Genomic DNA, 17072 nt, shown 5'->3' with positions numbered 1-17072 from the left:
TAAATCAAGTTTCATTACATTTAAAAGGATCCGAGTCATACAAATAATGTTCTCTGAAAACAGAATTAAATTAGAAATAAATAATGGAAAGATTTTTGGAAAACTACCAAATATTTGGAAGCTAAAGAATACACTTGTAATAACCCATGAGTGATAGTTAATTTTGTGTGTCAGCTTGACTGGGCTAAAGGATGCCCCAGTCGCTGGTAAAACATTAATTCTGGGTGTCTGTGAGGGTGTCTCCAGAAGAGATTAGCATTTGAATTGGTGGACCGAGTGGAGAAGATAGCCCTCCCCAGTGTGGGCCGGCATCATCCAATCCATCCAGGGTCCACATTGGAACAAAACGGCAGAGGAAGGGCAGTTTCACTCTCTTGAAGAGCTGGGACATCCATCGATCTTCCCCTGACCTCAGACATCAGGGCTCTTGTTTCTCAGGCTCTTGAGCTCAGGCTGAATTATACCACACCTTTTCCTCATTCTACAGATGGCTTGCAGATGGCAGATTGTGGGACTTCTCAGCCTCTATAACCATGTGAGCCAATTCCTTTAATAAATCTCCATATATGGAGATTTGTGCACTCGTGTGTGGGTACAGCCTGAATGTGTCCACCTGCAAACCAGGAAGAGGACTCTCACTAGGAACTAAATTGGCCAATGCCTTGATCTTGGACTTCCCAGCCTCCAGAATTGTGAGAAATAAATCTCTGTTGTTTAAGCCATCCAATCTATGATATTTTTGTTATAGTAGCCCAAAGCGACTAAAATAGGATAGCGACAAAAAATCAGAAACAACACAAGGAAGTCCATTTTACCACTTCCCTCCAACATGTTCTGGAGGTTCTAGACGTAAGACAAGAAAAATAAAGGCATCCATATTGGCAAATAAGCAAAATTTCATAAAGTAAAAAGTAAAATGACACAATCACCGTTGTAGAAAATCAGATAGAATCTACAAAAAAGCAACTAGAACTAAAAAGTTGAATTTAGCAACACTGCAGAGTACTAGGTAAGATATAAAAATCAATAGTATTTCCATATACTAATAACAAACAATAAAAAATTGAATATTTTTAAATGCCATTTACAGTAATGTCAACAAATATTTAATACTTGGGGATAAATCTGATAAAAGATGTGCAAGGTGTGTACACTTAAAACTATAAAACATTACTTAGAGAAGTTAAAGATTTTAATAAACAAAGAGATATATACCTCACTCATAGATCAGAAGACTTAATATTGGTAAGATGTCAGTTCTCCACAAATGGATTTATAGATTTAATGCAATCTCTGTCAATGTCCCAGTCTTTTCTGCAGAAATTGGCAAGCTGATTCTGAACTTCCTATGGAAATACAAAGGTCCTAGAATGGCCTCAACAGCTCAGATATAGAGGAACAAAGTTGGGAGGCTAACAATGCCTGATTTTAAGACTTATTGCAAAGCCAGAGTAATCAAGACAGTATGCTACTGCCATAAAGACAGACAAGTAGATCAATGGACCAGAATAGAGAGTTCAGAAATAAATCCACGTGTGTACGGACGACTGCTTTTTTTGATGCTTCATTCTTTATTTCCCCTCTGCCCTTCCACCCGGAACAACTGATTTTTGACAAAAGTTCAAAGGTAGTTCAATGGAGAAAGGATGATCTTCTCAACAAAAGATGCTGGAACAACTGGATATCTATGTTCAGAAAAATCGCACTTTAATCCATACCTCACATGACATATAAAAATTAACACAAAATAGATCATAGACCTAAATATGAGACTATAAGTCTTTAAAAAAAAAAAACAGGAGAAAATCTTTGTGACTTTGAGTTAAGCAAAGAGTTCTCATATATAACACCAAAAGCATGATCCAAAAAGAAAAATAATGATATAAACTGGACTTCATACAAATTTTAAACTTTTGCTCTTCAAACGACATTGTGAGGAGAATAAAAAGACAAGCCACAGTCTGGGAGAAAATATTGCAAAGCATATATCTTTATTTAGTCAGAGTTATCCAGAAACAGAGCCAGTGTAGGGGAGGAGAGATCCAATTATAATAATAATTGGATCATGTGATTATGGAGGCTAAGAAGCCCATGATCGGCCTTCTGCAAACTGGAGAACAAAAAAAGCCAATAGTGTTATTCGGTCCAAGTCAAAAGGCCCGAGAACCAAGAGCTCCAATGTCTAAGGGCAGGAGAAGATGGATGTACCAACTCGAGAAGAGAGCGAATTCGCCCTTCCTCTGCCTTTCTGTTCTATTTGGACCCTTAATGGCATGGATGATGTCCACCACACTGGGGAGGACCACCTTCTCTACTCAGTCCACTGATTCAAATGCTAATCTCTTCTAGAAACACTCTCACAGGCACACCCAGAAATGATGTATTACTGGCTATCGGGGCATCCCTTAGCCCAGTCAACTTGACATAGAAAATTAACCATTACATACATGTACCCACAATGCATAAGGGACTCTCAAAATCCAAGAATAAGAAAACAGCCCAATAAAGAAATGAGCAAAATATTTAAACAGACACTTTATCAAAGAAGGTACACTGATGGCAAAAAAGCACATGATTAAGATGCTGATCATTAGTTATTAGAGAAATGCAAATTAAATCCACAATGAGATACCACTACATACCTCCTAGAATGGCTATAATCACAAAGAATGAGCATGCCAGATATTGGCAAGGATGTGGAGCAACTAGAATTCTCTTGCCCGGCTGGTGGTAATGTGAAATGGTACAACCACTTTGGAAAACAATTTAACCATTTTCTTAAAAAGTAAAACACAGACTCTACCATACGACCTAATAATCATACTTGTAAAAAAGAAAGCTTACGTCCACGTAAAGACTGATATGTGAATATTCGTAACAGCTTTATTCCAGTCAGAAACTAGAATCAACCCAAAATGTCCATCCTCAGATGAACAGATTAACAAATTGTGGTATATCCATACAATAGAACTGTACTCAGCAACACAGATGAGTGAACTATCTATACACATAACAACATGGATTAAACCTCGAAACAATTATGCTGGCTGAAAGAAGCCATATATATATATACTGCATAACTCCATTTGTTCAAAACTCTAAAATGCAAAATAACTTATAGTGAAAGAAAGCAGATCCGTGGTTGCCTGGGAGGGGAGCAGGAGGAAGAAATTACAATAGGATCGTAAGGGAACTCTTGAAGGTGCTGGGTTTGTTCATTATCTTGATATGGTGATTGTTTCATAGAGTTATACATATGTCAAAACTTAAATTGTGCACTCTGTATATATATGGCTTATTATATGTCAGTTACACCTCAATAAAGCTGTTAAAATAAGTAAAAACATAAAAGAGGAGAAAGAAAAAGAGTAAAATAACTCCAAGAAAGATTTACATAAATTGCTCTAGCTTGTGTACCACTAACTGTGACCTTGAACTTTGACCCTTCATTCTCAAGATTATATAAGGTTGGGAAAAGTGTTGCTTTTTTGGCACCCCTAATAAATTGGCTTCCCATATACCTTATTTAGATATTTCTAAATACCTGGTGTTTCTCTCTCTTTTTAATATTATTTGCCTGGATTTTAATGGGGTCTATAAATGTTTTCCAAGGTTCCATAACCTTAGAACAACCAAGTGAATCAGGATAAACCTTATTTACATGACTCATAAGCATCTGCAATTTTATTTACTGCCTATTCCTCATCCTCCAGAAGGAAGTCTTTGCTAGATCAGTGTTTGGGAATCTCTAATGCTGTACCCTGAGAATGATGGGGAGTTGGAGATGACCCAGCAGTCCCGACAAGTCAAAATCACATCTTTTCTTAGTATGTCCTTAGTCTGCTAAGAAGTTTTATAAATATTAAATAAACAAAGTTCAGTCCTCTGGGTTTCAGAGGGAAATAGTCCTTCCCGGGTAGGGAAAAATACTCAGTCCACTGCCAAGTATTTTTAAACAAAAGCATTTCCCCCTGATGATCCAAGAACTGGTGATTATGGAAGGAGAGATGGAGTCTACAGAATACATTTGGGAGCTAAACAAGCAGCTGTAAACTGAGAAGGTGGGAGAGGATGTCCTGTTTCCACGCTGGTTTATAGTTCTGTCACTTCCGTCAGCCCACTAAGCCTCAGTTCCCTTATGAGTTAAAGATAATAAAGTCTAATAAAAAGCCTATCTTTAAAACTTCTGTGCTTGAAAAACAACACAACTTGGATGCTGGCTTTAGGACCTGAGTCCCAGGAGGATGCTGCTCACTTGTTCAGGGCCTTTGGACCATTGTCCAAGGGCAAGAGCTTGGCATCCTCTCGGCACCCCGTGTCCAGAAACACCACCTCGACCAGAGGCGGCAGGTGCCCGCCCTCTGCCCTGCACCTTTTCACTGATCTTCATGTGTATGTGGGTCTAGTTGAGCCAGAACTCAATTCAAGTCATTTACTCACACCTCTTTATTGCCAACCCTGTGCTGGATGCTTTTGAGTATATAACTTCATTTAATTCTCAAATGGATATATCTCTTAACAAGTAAAGCTTAAAAGACTTCCTTTTAATAGAGAATGGAGCAAGTCTCTTAATGGCAGAAGAGTTTGAAGCCCAGCTACGTGTAAATATTTATTTTCTTCCTCTGTTGGTCTAGGGATGCTCAGGCTTAGGATATGTAGAGGGTTGCAAACACAAAACTCTGCTCACTGTAGAGCTCCCCCAGCGGCCCCACCCTCACTTTTCTCAGATCACTGCTCAAATGTCCCCTTATCCGTGAGGCCTTCCCCGACTAGCCCCATATAAGTCAGTGACCTCCCAGCACTCCCTGTTCCCCGACTTGATTTACTGATTCTCTATAACACATGTCCCCACCTGGTGTATTATTTATTTCCTTATTTGTCTAATGTCTCTCCTCCCTCTAGAATTTAGGTGCTATGAGAACCAGTACTTGGAACTATTCCTACTAAATAAATCTTTATTGGATGAATGAATGATTGTGAATGAACGACTTAAGGGACCATCAAGAGCGATTTTGATTCTGCATGATCTTTGCCTTCGAGGCTGCCTTTGGGACCTTCCACTTTGGCATTAGGTGGTTCTGGTGTGACGTTTCCTGGGAGGAGATGCTCAACAAAGCTTCTGACATGCCCACCATGCCCTTTCCTCCACCAGGGGACTATAACACACACAATGGACCTTCCACTCCGGCAAAAGAGGGAGATACGGACAGGCCACACAGGGCCTCTGACGGGAAGCTCCGAGGACGGTCTAAGCGGAGCAGTGACCCCTCCCCAGCAGGGGACAACGAGATCGAGGTAACGCCAGCCGCCTCTGTTTGTCTTGGTGAATGTCCTCTCCATCTGTGGCCAGAACGGGAGGGGGGCGGGGACAGAGTCTGTCCAAGTACATGGGGGAGAATGGCCCTCTGTCCTCACAAAGCACAGTAACGGAAGAGAACACTTGAGGGACCATAGGGAGGAATCAGGTTGGCCGTATGGATGCACTGTTGACAGGCAGGCTAGGAAAAGTGACTGTGGAAATGACAAAGAACAGTGGTTCTCAAACATAGTAGCAGCAGCAGAATCATCTGAGGGTTATGAAAACCCAGACAGCCGGGGCCCCACCTCCAGAGTTTCCAGTTCAGCAGATCTGAGAATTTGCATCTCTCACAAGTTCCCAGATGCTGCTGGTTTGGGGACCACACTTTGAGATCCCCCAGTAAAGAAGACAATGGGCAGTGGACCTTCCCAGCTGGGTCAGAGTGTCTCTTAACCCTGGCTACTTATTAGAATCACCTGGGATGCTTTTTAAAATGCCCAGGCCTCACCCTTGAGAGATTAAAATAAATTAAATTAAAACACGGCGAGGGGGAGTCCTACAAGTTCCCCTAGTGATTCTAACGTGGCAGAGATGTTTATCTACCAGGAGACAGGAGGCTGGCTCAGATGAGTGTGCATGGTTCCTGTGATTCTGAGTTTCTCACACAGTGGTTTTCGACCGGGGTTGTACCTTAGAATCTCCCGGGGAGCTTTGAGAAATCTTCATTCTCAAGCTGCTCCCCACATCATTTAAATCAGATTCCCTGAGGGTGGGACCCAAGCATCAATATTTTTAAATTCCCCAGGTGATTTCAGAGTATGGTCCAGGCTGAGAAAGGCTGGGTCTAAGGGATGCCCCAATCTTTATTGTAATAAGGGAAGTATAGGATTATTGGTCAGGCACTGACATTTTCCCAGACAAGCAAACAAAAAAGAACAGCATGCATGAGAGAAGGGGGAGGGTTTTAGTGAGGACAGAGGCCAGATGAATGCCCAAAAAACAGATAGGAGCAACTGTTATCTATCAAGGGAGAAAAATGGACATGTGCACTAGTTCGTACTTCTTTGCAAAAGGCAGTCACTTGCTGGCTTGAGTGTGCTGTGGATATGTGTATAGTATTTCAAAGCTAGTGTCAGTGCCAAGAAATCTAAATGCTGCATCATCACATCCCTATTCATAATCCTGTCCAATATATGTAGCAGCTACAAATTTTAGCCCGCAAACTCAGAGATGCTAAGAAATATCATTTTCATCATTTCCTTAAAATCAAGGTAATTTTGACTCTGGGTCTCCATCCCATCTGGGTGGTAGGAAATTCTATCTCATTACTGAAGCACCTCCCCTCCCAGAATTGTATGAGAATCTCAGGGCTTGAGTGGTCTCAGAAAAAAACAAGAAGCGCTAATGTCTAGTGTGGCTTGCTTTGTCACTGCCACCTTCCTCACTGTCTGCCCACAGTGGTCAGTGAAAGTCCGGCCATTCTCTGGGGTTTCCGTGCCATACATCGCGCATAGAAATCCTTGTTGAGGACAAGAATCTTGGAGTATTAACTACAATCCTTTGATTGCAAGCAACAGAAACCAGTTCTGGTTACTTAAGCCAAACGGAATTTACTGAGAGGAAGTCGTAAAACCAGTAACAGTAACAAAGGCCTTGCCAAGGAATCCAGGGAACCTTCTGGGTGCCAGCCTCTGCCAGAGAGTGAGCCATTTGAAATTCTAGTGCCACTTCAGTAGATGTTCGATTTCAAGGAGACAGCATCCCATTGACCTGGCTTGGGTCTTATGCTTGCTCACAATTGCCAGTCCCATAAAGACAGTACACAATGGGAAAAGAAAACCAGGTGCTCTTATCAGAAGGGAGTGGATGCTGGAGACACAAACAACAAATGCCCACCACCAGGATGTTTGCTTCTTAGCCAGTATTCACTGGTAGGGCTGAATTACTTAACCAGTGTTGACTAGTAGGACTTTCACAGTTGTTTATGGCTGATGTCTGTTCCAGTCATCCTACTTATGGCTGGTGTCTGTTCCAGTCATCCCAGGTGTTAAATAATTTGAACATCATGCTTGTCTCCCATGTCTGGTCACCCTCCAGCAGGCATCTCCTCTGAGAGCTTGACCACCATAGGGACCTGCAACAGAACAAGTGTTCCTACTGCTTATGGAACTATTCTCGGTCCAGGGGATTCTGTTCTTGCTTTTCCTCTGATTCTTAAAGGCCCCACCTTCCAAAATTGAGGAGACTTCACACAATCCCATCAGGAAAAGGCAAAAAGAATATTTATTAACCTCAGTTGTCCTTTCTGCCCTCCCATATTTCTGAGGATTTTCCAGTTTGAAGTTCAGAGCTATAGAAATCATGGAGAGCAACACATACTTCAGTATTTAAAAAAAAAAATTATTTGGTTACCGAACATGGTTTCTGCTCTTGTTAGGGGACAGTGGGGGCAGAGAGCCATTTTTCCATTAAACTGAGAAGGAGGTGGGGGTGGCATGGAAGTCAGAGATTATGGGGTGATACTATTCTGGAAACATCTACTTCTTGATTTCCAGAGTAAGTACCGCTGGGCAAGCACAGTTGAAAAGGTGTGAGCCTTGTTTCACTTCTGTGCTTAATGTCAGCATGGAGGGTTCGCACAGATCGCACCTCTTAAGTCTTCGGCAGTTTTGCTAATGGAGCCCACGAGAGAGAAATTATATAAAGAAGTGGAAAGGAGGAAAATTCTGAGTGTATATTAGTTAAACTCCCTCAGCTGCAGGTGCCAGAAACCAACTTGAGCTAACCTAAACGAGAAAGCTGAACTCATTTTAAGGATGCAGAGATTCTCGTAGAACCCAAGGGCAGGGGTAGAGTGGAGTGTCAGCAAGACACTCCAGGGGTAACAGGGCAAGGAAATGCATTTACACCTCTCCCCCCACATGCCACAACGAAGATGCTAGAATCTGCAAGCAACGCTGGCTTTCCGATGGCTCTCCTCCAGGCCCCTCGTTCTGCTTCTGACTGAAACCAAGTCTCCTAAAAGTGTCGTCTTTCCATTTCTCACCCCTTTGTTCCTCTCTCTTTCTCTCTGAAGACTGGCCTTGTCTGCCCTTCAGAACATGTGGCTACCAACAAAACCCAAAGGCAATGTATTTCTTTCTAGGCCCCAATTTTAAGTTCCCAGGAAAAGGCCTCTGACCCAGATAGAGTTAGGGGCCCACCCTGGCCCAAACCCAGTGGGCTAGGGAGTAGGTCACCTGCAGAATGGCCACCAGGAACTTCCACTAAGGCTCTAGGGCAGGGGAATAGACTGGTGGGCTAGTGGAGAAAGGGGACTGATCTTCTTCAGAGGGGATGTTGTAGGTAAATTAATTGAATCTGCATTAAATTTGAAAATATTTGTGGATTTTTAAAAATTCTCTTACTAAAATATCTAAGTTTAATGGATCTAGTTAATTTAGATAAATTAGGATTTAGCATATTTAAACCCCAGACACCTTTCTCAAATACAGTGGTTTTTAAACATGATCCGTAGAGTTTATACTGAATATCATGACCCAGCACATGCATAGCCATCAATATAACTACCAGACCAAAAACTCACAAAATTATACTCAGGTCTGCTAATTGTTTGAAAACTCTTGCTCTAATCGACCTTTTTCGTTTTGATACCACCCTTCCCTTTAATTTTAAAGGCATGGCAAATGCTGATGGGTAAATACAGCCCCTGAGCTCCAGGGAGGTGTCAGAGGCACCAGTGGAGGGTCACACTGAGTAGGTACATTTGCCTCGCCCTCCCCCCTTCCCCACCCAAGACCAGCTGCACAAATGATCAGTCAGGGCCTTTGTTGTTAAAAATAATGATCACCAGAAAAATGAGGACGACCAGCAGTATTAAAAGATAGGATAAATATGTAGGATAAACGTCAAGAAACGTAATTTAAGAAACAGAAAATAACTTTTTAAAATTCCGATTGTTCTATAAAGATTTAAGGAGATACTACATTTATTAAATAAGAAGTGTCAGCTATTGGAAAAGGAACACTCAGAGACAGAGTTAATATAAATTTTAAAACAACAGCAAGAATCAAAAATGGAAGAGAAAGTTTAAGAAATCTCTCAGAACATAGATGAAAAAGACAATATTATAGAAAATATATTTTTAAAGATAAGTAATATCAATCCAGAAGGCCTAATTTGACTATTAGAAATTCCAGAAAGAACAGTGGAAAAGATAGGAGGAAATTATTTGAAGAGCTAAGACTGAAAATGCTTAAGTACAGCAACAGTATGAATGAAGAAAGACCACACATGGGTATATCCTCATGGAATTTGAGGGTACCAGGTATAAAGAAAGATCCTAAAAAAAAATCCTAGAGAGAAAAAAAATAAAACCTACAAAGGACTGACGACACGCTAAACGTCAGACTTCTCGATCATGCCGGATGCCACAAGATAATGAAGGAATTCTTTCAAAGATCTAAAGGATGTTCATATTCCAGATGGAATTCTGCACCCACAGGAACTGTGAAGCAAAATAAAGATATCACTAGATATGTAAAAATTCAGTAAGATTCTTTTCCATGCACCCTTTGAGAAGAAGCAGCTTAAGGATATATTCAAGCAAAACAAGGAAGAAAATCAAGAAGAGATTTGGGATCCAGGAAGCAGTGGAGCTGACCTAGAAATAACGGTAAAGAGAAATCTCAGAATGGTCGCTATGCAGCAGGCCTAAAGCTGATCCAGTCAACATTGGAGCATTCCGTCGCCAAGGATGGACATCTTTGATACAGAAAGCGTGGCTGAATTTGAGATTCTAATGAAGGCACGTTATCGGAAACAAAAAAAAAGATTATTTAAGCAACTAATAAATTCCAGCAAAAAACAAAAGTTAAACCAAACAGGCACGATTCCTATCTGAACAGACTGAGATGTGGCATGATTTTAATCGGAATGCAGGGAAGGAGAATGCACATGACCTTGATGGTGAGAACAGTCTCTTTAAAATGGCCCTGGGATTAGGACATTGGGCACATAGGGAAGGAAGTGGAATTATAGCATATTACTTGGCTCTGCAGTGAACACTTATCACAAGATGTAAGTGCTCTTTAGTGGTTACCAGCTTTTCAAATCGACATGTAGACAGAGCACAGAAGGCTTAAGTATAGTTCTAAAACCAAATACACAAACCAGTTTATCCACACTGACAATGCAAAGGTAAAGCTAAGGCTGATAAATATTAGAGAGGGGAGGAGATAGGGGAAGATATCGAATCTTCCATATCGGATTTACGGTTTTAGCCAAGGGAGAATGTCCACAGCTGATGGAATTGGAAATAGAAGGGAATTGAAAAAAATAGATGGAATTGAAAAATATAAAGTTCTGGAGAAATGGTGGAGATTATCATGAGCTAAACCCAAATCTTTCAGATTGCCAAGTCAAAAAGTATTGTTTAATGTTGGCTCATCGATAAGTAAAGGTCTAAGTATGTTATGTAGCATTATGGAGGTAACCACCAGCATTGCTAAAAACAGCAACGGTCAAAAGACTCACGGTGAGCTGTGAAGGTACAATGGTCGCATTTCATTTTGTCAAATGAGTTTTATAATTTTTATTGCTGATTTTGGACCGAAGCCCTCCTTTTTTTTGAGCTTTTATGTGGAAGGCAAAAACAGGCCTTTTGGTTCTGGAATCTGTTGGGTTGATAGGAGCCCAAAACTTAGCCATAAGCATATACTTTACACAGCTGAGGTTGGATGGGGACGCAAGGACGCATCAGTGAGTCACATGTTTTATAACTTAAAGATAATGTTTTTCAAGCTTGCTTCTTCCTCTGGGGAATAATTTCTGCAGACGTTAAGTCAGATGCAAGCAAATCCGTTTGTCTCCATTCTCTCCCCTCTTTCATCACAGCGTGTGTTCGTGTGGGACTTGGATGAGACAATAATTATTTTTCACTCCTTACTCACGGGGACTTTTGCATCCAGATACGGGAAGGTAAGAATCCATTTGTCTCCCTTTTTTTCCCCATCATGACCATCTGTCCAGCTGATTTGTCCTGGGAATTGTGGGGGCAGTTTATGAGGCGGCTTCTCCAACAAAAGCTGCTCCTTTGGGCCCACAAGGGTTTGAGAACACCTATGGAATTTTCTCTTGACATGTGAAAATTTAATTAGTTTCCTCTTTTATTGTCTCCCAAGCTTTTTCTTCTAACACATGAAGCGTTCGACATCCATTTAATAGACTATAAGTTCACAGTTGTTGGCTTTCTCTTAAGAGTACTAGGGTATGCTGCAGCCAAAACCAGTAATCCTAGCTAAAATCTTAGAGTCTTTTTCTTCTTCTCTGTTGTTTATCTTAGTGTCTCCAGCAGATGAACTTAATTTTCCTTTCATTTTTCTGAGACGGGGGAGGCATTTTGTCAGCTCCAGCATGGACCTTAGCAACAGCTTTGCAAATGTATTATCAGACAAATTACGTTGGGGAGCCATCCAGTTAGAATTCTGGGCAAACGCAATGGGCTGATCGGTGGTGAATGGAAGAAATATTGAAACCACCTGAATAATGCAAAAGTGAACCCAACTGCTAAAACCCAAACCCTGCCGATTGTTTGCACTCATCCCGAGGGCTTCCCAACAAACCACATGTGGATGCTCCAGACATCTGCTGTCTCTTCAGGGAGACAGGTGGGGGCAGAAGGGCGGAGCTTCAGAGCACTGGCGAGCTGTCATCTCATCCAAGGTGAGCGACCCGTTGGCAGCCGCTTCCACGCCTGGGTAGGAACCATGAGACTCACAGCGCCTGGAAAATATTTCTGTTTCTGTTTAGAGACCAGGAATATGATTTGACATCACCTCATGACTTTTCCAGCTGCTCGTGTTTTTTATGGGACTTATAACAAGCTGGATGTATAATTAGCAAGATAGATTTATCGTATGCCGTTATGTTGTAAAGAATATAAAAATGGTGTTGGTGGTGCAGAAATCTCTTACTGCGTAGGAATGCCGTTAATATGCCTAGCAGTGCCTGCGGGAAATCCGGTATGCGTGTTTGGACTGTGCACAGGTTAGGTAGGGGATGGCAGAGTCAAGAGCGGCTGAAAACACCAGAGTGGAGTTGGCCGCCATCAACGTAAGTTGGGCCGTCTCACAGGGGCTACTGCAGGGAATTGCCCTCTGGGTCTGAGTGTTCTATGGTTTTTCTAACCACCCTGGTAAAGTCGTCTCCCCTAAAAAGCATTCTTTCACTCTTCTTTCTCTTGAGATAGCCCACTTGGAAGTTCTACAGCTTCCTGCAGCAAACTGGTTCTCATGAATTGTGTAGGGCTTCGTAATCTCAGGCATGATTTCGGTGTCTGTGTCTCACTACCACTCCATAAACCAAATTGTGGGCTTCCTCAAGGCAAGGACAAAGCCCGGAGCTCCTTTCTGAGCACCATGCCACCTGGTCCACATGATTCCTCATTGCCGGCCACCTCTCTCCAGTCCTGCCACCTGCCCCCAGCTATCTTCACCTCCAGCTGTCTTGTCTCCCAGCTTCCGCCCTTGCCCTTTACTGCCTCCTACGGAGGGGTCAAGATGCAAGCCTGGTCAGATTTCTCCCCTGCAGAAAAGGCATCAGTGGCTTCCCCACTGACAAGCCCTCACCCCAGCCTCCAGGGCTCTTCGTGAGCAGGCTCTCGCCCACTCTCCAGCCCCGTTTTCTACTACTCATCCAGAGTGGCTTTCTGTTCTTGAACCTGCCACGTTCTCTCCCATATCTGCTGGGCTTCTTCCAGAAGCAGAGCTGCAGACGAGCAGTGAGTGCAGGTAGTTTATTTGGGGGTAGATTCTAAGACGCATCGGATACAGAGTGGGGAAGTGAGACAGAGAAGGGAAGGCAGCACTGCAGGGTACAAAATAGTTACTTCTGTGGGTAACTGGGGCTTGGTCCCCCGGGGACCCCTGGGAGACTGCAGAACACACCTCAGAGTTGACCCACCCCACGAGTGAAGGTGCTGGGGTGTTTATCTACAGATTCACTTCTCAGGGCTTGAGGGCTTCTCCTAGGGGCATTACCTCCCTGACCTTCTGGCTTCTGTCAGGGAATCACATGTGCTCATAATAGAAAGCCTCTGCATGTACAAGAATAGTGACAGCTGAGGAGACCTGGGGGAGAGGAACTTTGGAAGCCTCTGCTGTATTCTAGAATGTTCTAGAAAGTTCTTTTACTAGGTCAAATCTTATCTTTCAGTTCTCAATGTAGCTTCCTCCAAGAGGTCTTTCCTCACCACTCCCCTGCATCTAAATTGCATCTCTCCCCATGACTATATTTTTCACTTATATTATAGCTATGCATTCAATGTCTATTTCCCTTCTAGGCTATATGTACCCCGAGGGCAAGGTCCACGAACAGTTATCAACCCAACTAAGTACAGTGCATGGGCCAGAATTGCTCAATAAGTGTCTGTTGCATGAATGAATAATGACAGTTCTCTAAAATGAAAGCTGCATGACGACAGGCACCTTGTTCTTTTTTTGTTTATTGCTTTATCCCAAGTGCATAGAACAGTGCCCCCCACATAATAGGCATCAAATAAATATTTGTAGAAGGAATGGAGGAAGGGAGAGAGGGAGGAAGGGAAAACAAAACATAGTATCAAAACAAAAATTTTCTAACTTGTGACACCAGCCAAATTCAGCCTGCAGACATTTTTTGTTTGGCCCCTAGAGTAATTGAAAAAATGTGAATTTGTCGCCAGCGTTTAAAAATCAGGAGATTGTACAGACCAAAACAATCTAGATTTCCAACTCTTCTTGAAAAATTAGAAACTCTGGCAATCCTGCATTCCCAAGTGTCAGCAATCAGCAGGAGCTGAGCAGGGACTGCCACTCTCTGGGTGATCCAAGGCCCCCACCTGGCCTGTTTAACCCGTTTATGGCACCCGCCCAGCACCATTGGCACCTGAGTTTCAACATTCATCTTAGAATTACAGAACCACAGAAGGTCAGAGCTGGAAGGGCCTGGGAGACCATCATGCTCAATTTGTTTCCAGAGTACATGAGGAGAAACCGAGGCCCAGAGAGAGTAAAATCATCCACAAGAGAGTGAGAGTCAGACCTCAGGCTCACTTGCCTCCCCAGGTGGTCCCAGGATATACTGGAGGAACTAAAGTGAAAAGCCCTTGGAGCCCCAGGTGTCCTGTACCATCTTCATTAGTCTTCTAGAATTTTCCACTCCCTCCTCCAGCTCTCTCTTAAGTGAAGAATGAGTATTTTTTATTTGCTAAATCTAGCAACCCTTAGATTCAAAATAACTATTGCTTCAACAAGATAGAATATTTCCCTCGCCTAACAGTCCAAGTGTAAGCAGTTTAAGCTGGTCAGGATGCTACCCAGCACCCGGGACCTTCTGTTTTATTCTCTGCCATCTCTGAAGCATTGCCCTCATTGCCAAGATAAAACGGCTCACTCCCATGTCTGTATTCCAGCCAGTGAGGAGGGAGAACAGGAAAAGGAGAGTTCACCCTGCTCTCTCTTATTTTTTTATTTTTTGTTCCTCTCTTTAAAGGCCAGACCCAGAAGTTGCACATATCACTTCTGCTCAATCTCATTGGCTGGAACTTGATCACATGGCCACATCTAGCTGCAAGGGAGTCTACAAGGCCATATCTAGCTGCAAGGGAGTCACCCCATTAAAATTTAGAGACTCTGTTATTCTGAGAGGGTGAAAGGAAGAATGCATATTGGAGGACAGCCAGCAGTTTCTAGCACAAAGAACCATGTATTAAGAAGAAGAACAATGAAAGAAAAATATTGAGGAAAAACGATTAGTTCTGTTTCAAAGGCATAAAGGACAACTTGTCTGGGCTACACCTATAAACTTGGAAGTCAGAGAAGTTCTAGAGGAACAGGAGTGTGAACCCCATTTTGCAGACAGTATCTGAGACACAGGGAGGTTATGTAGTCAAGGTTTTCATAACGAGTAAAATACATGGCCTTGACTTTTAACCCATGGCTTTCTCTTTGTGCTTTTCCACTAGGTGCAGCCATGTGGGGCTTATTATTAATAGCTAATATCAATCAGGACTCTCAGTTTGAAGCACTGAGTGTTTAAGCTACAAAGAAAACTTATTGGATCACAAGAAATGAAAAATGCAGGGATATGTGGGATTCAGGTTGGGCTGGATCTAGGAGCTCAAGCAATATTCTCAGGGCTTGGTGTTTCTGCACCCCTCAGCCAACTTTCTTCATATAGTGACTCCCTCTCAGCAATCCCAACTAAAAAAAGACCTTCTACCTCCTAAATTCCTTCACAACTCCCAGGCATCAATCCCGCTGGCCCAAACTGGGTCAAATACTTATCCATACGCCAACCTCTGTGACTTTGATTGTCCAGCCTAGATCAAGAGCCTACCATGCTGGCATAGAAAGAGAGGAAGAGCAGGTAAGCTCCATCCCAACCAAATGGAGCTAGTAGGGGAGGCATGGTCCCCCAAAGGAAACTGAGGTGCTCTTTCCAGAGGAGGGTGAGAACTGTGGAGGTCCAGAATTGGCTCTGAAGGTCAAAAACCCCTGTACATCCATGCCAAGGACCAGCAGTTCTTTGCTTGAGACCATTGTGTTGAGCACTGTACAGGAAGCAGAAATTACATCAATTGTTATCCCGGCCAAAGGGGCGACTCATGGTTTACTTAGGGAAATAAGACTAACAGAACAAAAATGCTTAAGGGATGATTCTAAACAGTGTTCGAGTTTTAAAACAGAAACTGGGCTCTCTTCCTGTTCCCAATTAGAGCATGTGCTGCTCGAGGCTGTCATCTCTCCACTTCCTTTCCATCTCTTCCTACCCAGTACTCAGAGCCAGAGCATCCCTTTGGTAGCTGTACCTCCCTGCATCTTGTGGATCCATTAGAAGTTCCCTGGAGAGCTGGAGCAGCCAGCGATTGCCACCTCTTTCCTAACCACTCCTCCTCCCTCCCCGCCTTCCCGAAGTCCAACTCTATTTGTGTCAGCTGAAATTAGGCAAATGCAAGGTGGTCAGGAGTCTTTGCCTGTGGCCAGGGAGGGATTCTAAGAGGGATTTATCAGCAGCCCTCCCAGGGTTCACAGTGGGCCAGCCCCAACGCCTCCTTTTATGCCTCACCAGGCAGCTCAGTACCGATTGGAGGCTCAACTCTGAGACCAGTTGTGTGTTTCTTTAATAACAACTTTATTGAGATATAATTACATACCATAAATTTGCCGTTGTAATGTGTATAATTCAGTGGTTTTTAGTATAGTCACAGAGTTGCGCAACCATCACCACTCTCTAATTTTAGAACCTTTTCATCACCCCAAAAAGAAACCCCACGCCAATTAACAAACATTCCACATTTCCCTCTCCCCACAGCTCCTGGCAACCACTAATCTACTTTCTCTATATACAGATTAGCTTCTTCTGGACATTTCTTATAAATCGATTCATACAGCATGCGGTCTTTTGTGGCTGGCCACTTTTACTTAGCGTTGTTTTCGGGGATCATCCATGTTGTAGAATGTACCATTGCTTCATTCCTTTTTATTGCCACATAATTTTCCATGGTACTACGTTTTGTCTATCCGTTCATCAGTTGGTGGACAGCCGGGTTGCTGCCACTCTGGCTGTTACAAATAGTGCTGCTGTGAACGTTGGTGTACAAGTTTTTGCATGGGCATATGTGTTTGATGCTCTTAGATGTATACCTGGGAGTGGAATTGCTGAGTCCTGTGGTAACTCTAGGTTTAACATTTTGAGGAACTGCTAGGCTATTTCCCAGAATAGTTGCACCATT

General features: G+C 42.8%; 1 protein-coding gene across 1 annotated transcript in view; it reads left to right on the top strand.

Annotated features, from left to right (window-relative positions):
- The window catches only part of EYA2 (EYA transcriptional coactivator and phosphatase 2), a 154508-nt gene that overhangs the window by 66880 nt on the left and 70556 nt on the right, over positions 1-17072 (top strand). The window contains exons 7-8 of the mRNA XM_011369390.2: positions 5153-5295; positions 11195-11278. Coding sequence (XP_011367692.1) covers positions 5153-5295; positions 11195-11278 — 227 coding nt within the window. The remainder of the gene's footprint in view (positions 1-5152; positions 5296-11194; positions 11279-17072) is intronic.

The sequence above is a fragment of the Pteropus vampyrus genome, unplaced genomic scaffold (assembly GCF_000151845.1).
Source record: "Pteropus vampyrus isolate Shadow unplaced genomic scaffold, Pvam_2.0 Scaffold147, whole genome shotgun sequence".
Taxonomy (NCBI): Eukaryota; Metazoa; Chordata; class Mammalia; order Chiroptera; family Pteropodidae; genus Pteropus; species Pteropus vampyrus.
The sequence above is the reverse complement of the archived record's forward strand: the minus strand, read 5'-3'. Positions and strand labels throughout refer to the sequence as shown.